The sequence below is a fragment of the Oryzias melastigma genome, linkage group LG11 (assembly GCF_002922805.2).
Source record: "Oryzias melastigma strain HK-1 linkage group LG11, ASM292280v2, whole genome shotgun sequence".
Classification (NCBI taxonomy): domain Eukaryota; kingdom Metazoa; phylum Chordata; class Actinopteri; order Beloniformes; family Adrianichthyidae; genus Oryzias; species Oryzias melastigma.
This window is the reverse complement of record NC_050522.1, coordinates 1012240-1021914: the sequence shown is the minus strand read 5'-3', so window position 1 is coordinate 1021914 and position 9675 is coordinate 1012240. Positions and strand designations below refer to the sequence as shown.

Genomic DNA, 9675 nt, shown 5'->3' with positions numbered 1-9675 from the left:
GGCCGCTCTTCCAAACAAAAACACTCACTGTTTGAGCTTTAGTAAATGTTGTTAAAGAAAGTTCACAAAAATCTAACTTGTTATAAAAATGTCATTAAAAAAGTGGACCTGCACTGCTCTGAAAGCTCCACATTCACATTTTTTTGAGAGTTTTTTAAATAAAAATACTTTGTGGTAAATCAAACTTGGAGTTTGTTGGTTCGAAACAAACTCGACAAATCCCAACGGGAGACATTTTCATTTATAAATGACTATATCGACATTTATTTATTTTCCAAAAAATAGATTTTTAAAGACAAATCCATAGCCTGTATTTACACTTTGAAAGAGTTGACAGGAAAAGATAAAAACATAGCAGACGTAAAGGAGAGATACGAGCAGACCTGGGACCCCGTGAAGCCACGGGACGCCCCTTCAGAAAAATAACCTTCATGGAACCGTTCTCCTTTAAATAAAATCTGTTTCTGTGTTTTAGGTTTTAAGGATCTTCTCATAACGTTGTTGTGAGGACTCGCTGTGATGCTGTTCCGTGATGAGACCTGAGGAGACAGAGAACATTTGAATTATTTTAGATGACGTTATAAAATATATATATTTGTTTTATGAAAATGTTTAGTTTGTGTTTACACAAATTCCCAGGATTACACTGAGGCTTTAACTTCATTTACTGTGAGAGCATGAATGAATAAAGAGGTTATTTAAATGTCACCGCTAGATCTGTGTCACAATCTGGACAAACTCCAGATTTATGTTTGAGTGTTTTTTCTGATTCCAAAAGCATTCCAAACCTGTTCATGTTTGAGCTTTATATTTTTATTCTGCTAAAGCTCCTAGAGGAATATTTGGAAAATTTTAAATAACAAAATAATTATATTTTATAATAAATCTGCGGTTTTATTCACATTTGAGATTCACAGAACAGGTAACATGAGTTTACCTGTCAGTGATCAGCTGAAATGGAGACTTCAGGGGTTCAGGTCCGTGGTCGCTTTCCTCATCTGAAAATTTATTTTTAAAAACATGAGAATTTAACTGTTTTTTCTATGCAAATTTGGTTTTTCTTGGTAGTTACAATTTGTCACCCTTTGGTTTGGGGGAGGAAATAAACGATGTGAGGAGTTTACCATCTCTTTTTGGACTGAAGCTTCCCGTCGACTCCGCGTCGCTCTCGTCCTCCGTCCCCGAGTTTCCTGCAGCGGCCGCAGCGGGCCGTGCGTCATGACGCGCGGCCGGCACCGCGCCCTGGAGAGACAGGTGGCCACCGGGCGCCCCTCCCAGGAGGGACCTCATGTTCAAAATCGAGTTGGCATTCAGCAAAGCCGTGTTGGCCCAGTTGTGCAGCTTGCCGATCTGACATGTGTATATTCCATGAGCCGGCAACAAGGCGGGGTGGCCGGGGGAGGCCAAAGCCGCGTGATGCGCCAAGGCCGCCGCGGAGGGTTTGTGCGAGCTGTCGGGGGTCGTGGCGGTCTCCGCCAAAGACCAGATTTTAGGTTTGCTCTGGGGGGGTCTCTGACACTCCTGTGCGCTGGGGGAGTGACCCGCGGGAAGTTTGACTGCGGGCGGCAGGGGGGCCGCCGCCTCCGCAGAAAGCGTCCTGTTGCTCTCCGAGGCCCGCTCTTCCACCGGGAGGCCGGCCTCGGAGCTCTGCTCGATGTCGACGGTCTCCAGGTCGATCTCCTCCTCGTCTTCTCCGTCGCTGCCGTTCTTGCCGTGCTCGTGCTCGTCCTCGTTGTCGCTGCTGAAGATGCGCCCGTCCCGGTCCTCGGCGCTGCGCCCCCAAGTCACTTTATTCTCCTTTTTCAGGCGCCTGCGCGCGTTTGCGAACCATGTCGAAACCTTGGATGTCAATTTAAAATAATTCATGTCAACATTTCACTCAAATTTACGCACAAATAATAATGAGTAGAACCCCCACCTGCGTGAGCGTCATCCTCGTGATGATGGCCAGCATGATCTTCTCTCCTTTGGTGGGGTAAGGGTTCTTCTGGTGCTCCTGCAGCCAGGCCTTCAGAGTGCTGGTGGTCTCCCTGGTGGCCGTTTTGGCGCGGGAGGGGTCCCCGTACGGATACTGACCGTAAGGGTAGAAGCTCTGCGCGGCGTGGACCGGCAGGGCCGCGTGGGAGCCCGGCTCCTTCAGCTCGTACTGAGAGCTCTGCGAGACCGGAAGAAAATTAAATAAAGAGTTTAGGAAACAACACAGTAAAAAGTGAGTTGCGCAAACCATCAATACAAAATTTGTATTTGATGGAAAAAAATAACTTTCGTTAATTTATCCAATGTTTCACTTTTTTCAGTGAAAAAAGTGCTAAACTTTAGAGAAAAATAACTAAACGTTTTAACACCAGTGTTTATGTCCTTTGATTTACTGTAACAAGATAATTCCAGTAGATTTTGAAGGAGAAAGCCGCTTTTCTCCTTCAAAATCTACTGGAATTATCTTGTTAATGGTTGAAAAGTTACACTGTAAAAAGTAAAACATTGGATCAATAAACAAAAGCTCTCTAATTTGTTATATTTAAAAAGAATAATTTTTTTATGTTGAGTAAACCATCATTTTTTATTATTCAAAATGAAAACCAATCATTTTAAATGTAACAAATTACAGAGCTTTTGTTAACCCCTTCACTCCAGCTATGAAAAAATATATTCACTTGTGTTTTGGGTTTTAGGACCTACATGCAAGTAATTTTATGGTTGATTTGGTTTGTTGCATATTTGAGACAACTGGCATTAAGGGGTTAATTAAGCAAAAATGTCATTTTTTTCCAGTGAGTATATTTTAAAAAAAAAATGGGTTTAAGCGTCAGGTGTTACAGGGTTAAAAATCATAAATAGGGCACCATTAATATTAATTTATCAGATTTATTTTTTTTATATTTACATATTTTTCTCTTAAGTCAATGACTTTAGTTGTAAGTAGTTACGTTTTACGCAAATTGATTAACTTTTTGTCCGTTTTTTTTATTTCATTTATTTATTTGTTTATTTTTGCAATTAAGGAATAAAAAGTAAAAAAAAACTATAAGAAATTCACTTAGCAATATTAAAAAAGAAAGTTTTTTTAGCAGAAAATGTTGATTAAACAGCAATATTTTAGTTCGGTGAGAGAAAAAATATATATTTTTAAAAATATGTGAATATTATAAATAATTTGAAAGCGCCAAAATGTGTCCCCCTCACCCCTCTTACCATTTGCGACAGGAGCGCGAGGTCCGCGGCTCCGCTGTATGGCAGGAAGGCACTATAATTTTGAGCCCAGGGGCTTCCGTACACCCCCAGCACGGATCCCACGGCCGCGGCGGCCGCGGAGGAGCCCGCGCCTCCCTCCGTGGCCGCCTCGCGGGCGGAAGCCGGCCGCTCGCTCCCGTACAAGTCATGAGAGGCGCCGAGGAACTGGGGGTACCCCAGCTGAGGGAAGGACATGTCCGGAGAAGGCGCGCGCGCGGCGGCAGAACCTTCCGCTGGAGTCAACGGCTGAAAGGTGCGGTGGTGGTGGTGGGGGGCGGTAGGGATCCGGTCTCTCTCTGGGAGCTTCTCCTCTCTGCCGCGCAAGTTTGGCACCTCCGCTGCGGAGTGAGACGAGCGCGCGCGGCCGCGGGAGCTCCTGCATGTGGAGCTGACGGGCTGATTGGCAGCCTACTTAAGCAGCAGGCTCCTCCTATGCCCGGGGCAGGCGATTAGTGCATTGGTTCCTCCGTGCTGCGGGGTGCAACAGGTCATGTGATCCCGCACTTAGCAAACGCACCTCCCGCGGAAGATGACGGCACGGGAAGGTGTTTTCAGGTGGAGGTGTCATCTTTTTTTTTTTTTTTGTGGGGGGGGGGTACAGAAAATGACGGAGGAGCGTCAGGGATGAGAGCCTCTCTCTCTCTCTCTTCACCCCTCCCGTCAGTGCTAATGAGGTTGAGGACCCCTGCACCCTGCTCGGAGGCCCCGTGGCCCTCCTGGGCCCCCTCCGGAGGTTAGCTGTGTAATTACTCCATCCATACAAATACAGATTCATCATTTCACACTCTGAGCCCCTGATGAGCTGAAAGTGAGGGTGTGTGTGTGTCCTCCTGATTTAATTACAGTGCTTAAAGCCACTCTGGCTAAGTGATGCTCCTTTTCGTCTCTTTCTGGCACCACGAGGGCTTTACTCCTGAACCTCAAAGCTGTTTTCCTAAACACACATTAGGAAAACGTGTGTGTGTGTGACGCACACACTCACACAGAGGAGGAGAGCGGATGCTTCATCTCCATGGCATTTTAAATGGCATTCACGGAGGGCGGCTCCATCCTCATTGCCAAGGTAAATGGAGCCAGGGGACTCTCCATTTCAGCCGGATAAAAGAGGCGCGTTAAAGAGCGCTCCTCTCTCTCTGTCTGTCTGTCTCGTTCCTCACTTAAAAAATGAATGTTTCTCTCATGACAGGGGAAGGAACCAGACACATCCACCACCTAATAGGATAATATACCCCCCGTTCACCGCCGCCGCCCCTCCCTCCTCGTCCCTCCTCCCTCGCTCTCGGCCTTTGTAGCTGCTGATTTCCATAGTGTCTCTGTGGAGAGGCAGTTAATGAATTCCTCTGAGCTGGAGAACGGAGGGGGTGAATTTGGCGGTTTAGAGAGAAAGAGGCGGGAGGGGGTGAGGAGGAGGGAGGCTTTGAGCTCTGCCATTCAACTTCACAGTCTCAGCCTGCTTGTGCATTCGCCGTGCGTGTGTGTTTGTGTGTGTGTGTGTCTTTTGACACGAACCTGCTAAGACTACCAAATATTTAGACTGGCCTCAGAGCTCTTTTTTCTGCGATGGTGGATTGAGGGATCTCTGGAGGCAGCTTGACTCAATTTGAATCCCATTCCCTGCTATTAGCTCAGCCCAGACAAAGGAATAACTTACTGCAGGAAATATTCAAATAAAGTCCCACAATCCACTCACACCGGCCGTTTCCTCCCCTGTGATTTACAGATGTGAGTGAAAAAAAACCCTAATATCAAAGGCCACTTTTTTGGAAAAAAGTTCATCGGTCCAGATCGAGTCCTATCAATTTTGTACCTTGGGTTTGGTCTGTATTAAGACTGTCTTCAACTGGACTTTTCTGGTTCAAAGCTTGTAAACAAAGACACACGACTAAAGGGTCAATGGTCAAGAATTGCGAGGGCGGGACAAATCAACAATAGAATTCCAAAGCTTTATAATCTTTGTCGGGATACTTCACCTATTTAAACTTCATAAATCTGAGACCAATTTGAACATCTTTATCAGGTACAACAATTTTTACTGCCTCTTTTGTACGGAAGAGGCATGCTGCAGGCCAAGACATTCTCACTCACAACTAGTCACATAATAACGTTTGGTTAAGGACGTCAATTTTTGACATCTTGGCTGTCCCCAACTTTTTTGACACACTGGCTGTTCCCATTAAATCACGGGTCCCCAACCCCCGGGCCGTGAAATCCGGGCTGCAAACCAGAACCGGTCCAATACCACGACGCGTACCACACCAGTACCCACACCCAGCACCGGTATCCTAACCTGACCCAATGAGACTGAGAAGGTGCGATAAGTGTTTGTGACATCTGGATTTTCAGGAAACCCGTGCGAGAAGCAATGTGCATCACTTTAAAAGTTGTTTTATTGATCCCGTATTAATTCAAAGACATTTCAATGAGATTCTGAGGCATCGCAACACATTTCTCTGTTTACATCCCATAATACCAAGCTACGGTGGCTGTTTTAGTTCAGTTGTTCCGCTTTGAGCACAGAGTGTATTCAGACTGAGGAATGTCAGAGTTAACCGGATCTCAGTCCGATTGGAAACAAACCAAGACTACCTCAAAAGATGGGTCATGAAGGGGTTCCCGGTCCTGGAGTAGGGTCCACTTGGGTGTATTAAGACTGAAAATTTGTTCCAGATTATCGGAGGAAAATAACTCTGGTTCACTCTAAGCAAACTAACTGTGTCCAGTCAGAGTACACCCTAAAAAAAGATAATTCTGTAACTGTTTCACTTCATCTGACAATTCGAATACATTTTCTTGAAACGTCCCTTCATGACAGCCTAACAGATGAAAATAAGCAATAATAACCTGAAGAAACTGCTTCAAATTTTCAGTCCAGCAGGGAGGAATCACATGCAGAGTACAGAAGGACTCTCATCATACGTTTGAAAGAATCTTAAACTTGCTGCTGAGTACACTGGATTACTTACTGCTGTTTTCTGGCAGTAATGCTGAGGCTCTGAGTTTAACAACCACAACCCAACTTTTCAACCATCTGTTGATGGTTTCTGGGAGTCTGACACTTCTCAGTCCTCAGTATGTTGGAAACAAATAAAACAAAACTTTTAAAAAGTTTTACCAAAACTGATGGTGAAATGATAAGTATAATATAATATAAAAAGCTTTGAAACAACCTACCATCAGTGAATCTATGTGTGCATTTTCTAAATCCACCTGAGCAACAAGTTTCCTATAGAAGAACAGTCAGAACTGGACAGTGTCAAATGTCTTGATTCTCCACAGACAGGTGAGTAAAACAAGTTACGACAGGTTCACAACATGATGTCCTTGTTCCCATGAGGCTGTTTGGTCCGGATCACTTGTTCAATACATGTGTAAGCTTACCTGGACAGACCGAGGTCTTTTTGGATGCACCGTGGGGGGTTTCATCCATGAATTGTCCAGCAGAATATAAAAGAAACAGGAATCTAAGTGTTTCATGTTCCATCCATCCATCCATGCATCTTCTTCCTCTCATCCAGGACCAGGTCGTGGGAGCAGCAGTCTAAGCAAGATGCCCAGACTTCGCTTCCTCCAGCTCCTCTGCAGGGGCCCTGAGATGTTCCCAGGCCAGCCGAGAGACGGCCAATGGGACATGGGTGATGTTTTCATTGAAAAATTAACTAAAATTTTATAGCTTTTGCTCCATGTGGAGAATTGATCATTTAATAAAAGTTATCTAAAGCCTCATTTCCACTGGGCGGTCCGGTTTGGTCCAGTCCGGTACTTTGAGCATTTCCATTGTAAAATTGACCCATTTAACAGTACTGACCCGTACCTCTTGAGGGGCCCTAGCAGTTGTAGGTCCATTGAAAAATGGAATGTAACCGCGGGCGGAGCCGCAGTAGCCACCTGTTGATTGGCAGAAAGTGATAACGACTCTAGAAAGTGTCAATATAGCGTTCATTTAAGCTAACGTTTAAGCTAATGTTTGCAAGCATTCAGGTTTTTTGCGGTTTCCTGTGTACTCTTTTGGTCATGAGTTTATATTGTGAGTGCCTGGTCTGCTGTGGAACTGCAAATGTTCCTTGCCATCCTTTGGCAACGGCGTGATCCTGGCCTCGCTAGCGGTCTACACCGCTAGCATGCGGTAAGGATGCTAGTGGTCTACACCCCACATGTGCCATGAAAACAAACCGCTCAGAGGAAGCAAGGCTTAACTGGGTGGAGAGAATTGGACCGTACCATACTACTCTTTACTGGACCGGACTGCACCTGACTGCTCAGGCTAAAGTGTCTCCACCAGCCCACTTTTCTTCCATTTATGGTCAACACTCATGTCAACACAGCCACCAAACAAGTCTTTCCTAGTCTAGAAGTGCCTTCCCTACAGCAAATACATTTTTCTTCTTCATGAGACAACTCAGTTCTAGATTAAAAGGTCAGAGGCAAAAGTGAAAGAAGAGTACAACCTGTGACTTTTTCTGTCTCAAAGATCTTTGATGAGCAGACATTAAAAATCTGAGTCATTTAAGGTCAAACTGATGGTGGCCCAACATTAGCAATGATTAACCCTGTAAAAACGAAACAAAGGAAATCAAAGTGCGCACTTCTTCACAAAATACGTCCAGGCAGGCTTTGCCATCATATTCCTGGGGGGGGGGGACCCTATCCTCACCCATCTGACAGCAGAGATTAGCAGTGATAGGTTCAGCTCTGAGCTGATGATAAAACAGATGCATCACTCTGATGCAGAACGGATAAGCCTGCCAGCCTGAGGTGATGCGTTCAGCTGTTGGGGGGACCAGCCTTCGGTCGGAGTTCCTGTTGTTTCCGTACAGCTGCGTTTGACATCCAGATATCATTTCTTAATGGTTCCTAATAGCTATTATATTAGTGGTAGTTTGACCTGACAGTCATCAGCTCGATATATTTACCCCAGAGGGAAAACACAGCTGAGAGCCCTCATTAGCCATTACTGGGCGTTTGTTTGTTAACAGCTCCCTTAGAAGTCCAAAGGGGCTCATTTAAAGTTGATGTTACTGATAATAAATGCTAACCTCGAGCCGGCTAGGTTGCTTTGAAGCCTCAAAACGGTTGTCTTTGTGAAACTCATCTGTTTGTTTATATGCTGACTGCAGGTGAGAGCTTTAAAGCTTTCCATCATTTGCTGAAGATGGAATAATAATAATAAAAAAAAGACGATGTTGAACAAAATTCCTGCAGGAAAAAAGTCCCGTTTTATCCTCCTGCTCATTACAGAAAGACTTGGTGGGGGGGCTTTTCTCATGGGCATGGATCTGATTGTTTTCTAAACGGATTATTAACTCTTTTGTTACAGTAGGGGTCACTTTAATGCTTCTCAGGCCCCATTAGCATTGCCTCAAAGAACACACACACGGACTGCTGCAGGATTTGCAGTTTTGGGTCTTTGTTGTCGGGAGTGAAATGATACAGTTGTAATGCTGTGAAAGACAATACTTGAATTGAAAGGGGTTGGGGGGTGGGGGGTCTGCGTGCTCCGGCGTGCATGTGTGTGGTTTGTGATGAAAAGGCCCCCTCAGACGGACCAGTGAGCTTAATGCAGTAATGCTGACTTCAATGGACACTCCAAAGAAAGCGGAATTAAACAAAAAATCCAGACAAATCCGTCAAACCGACATGGTCATCGGAAAACACGAAAGCAGGTAAATTTTCACCCCGATTTTTGATTTTCTGCCCATCAAACCATAGACAATTAAAGGAAAAAGAACTCCCCTTTGGGAAAAGCTCAGGTCAAAGCATCAGAAGTGTTTGCTCTTGGCTCATATTGACCACATGAATGTGTTGCTTGTGGGGGGAGGCCGGCTGGGTGCCTCCCCAGGCTTGGAGCTGTTGTTCTCGGGGAAGGATAAAGGGGGTATCCCTTACGGGTCTGACCTGCAGCCACCCCTTCCATCAGAGCGGGGGTCAAAGGTCAGATCAATCAGCTCTCCCTGGTCTTCATCACCTATTAGGTGCAAGCGGAGAAGGAGATGGCCGGAGCGGTCCCTTCAGCTCTGATGGAAGATTCTGGTTTCTATAAGGTGCTGTTGTATGTTTTAAGATTCCACAGGTTTTTTGTTCAATGAAATGTGTTTTGATTCATTCAGTTCAGAAGAAATCTACACATCTTTGGATTCATGATTCGTTTGTGAGTCGACTTTTACTTTTACATTTTCCTTCCGCATTCTCTGCTGAAATCTGCCAATGTAATCAAACCCTCATCGTCCATCACACAAGAGACTCTTTACTGCCACTAAATGTACTGATACTATAGGTAAAAAGGGGATAAATTAGAGCCACACAGTGCAAACCCCAAAAATACCATCATCAGTGCAGAGAGGATTCTCATTTTTTAATATTAGATTTCTAAAATGTAAAAAAAACAAAAAAAAAACTTGTTTCTGAAACAAAAATGTCAGATTCTCACTGTCAAGAATTTATCAGGAA

The 9675-nt window shown here is 44.8% G+C and overlaps 1 protein-coding gene across 1 annotated transcript; it reads right to left on the bottom strand.

Annotated features, from left to right (window-relative positions):
* Nucleotides 1–295: 295 nt before the first annotated feature.
* On the bottom strand, nucleotides 296–3488 carry irx1b (iroquois homeobox 1b; the record flags this gene model as incomplete). The annotated part of the gene is given in 5 exon segments (XM_024257840.2): nucleotides 296–539; nucleotides 938–998; nucleotides 1125–1839; nucleotides 1919–2155; nucleotides 3193–3488. Coding segments are annotated over 5 exon segments (1296 nt in total). The 3' UTR covers nucleotides 296–490.
* Nucleotides 3489–9675: the final 6187 nt, after the last annotated feature.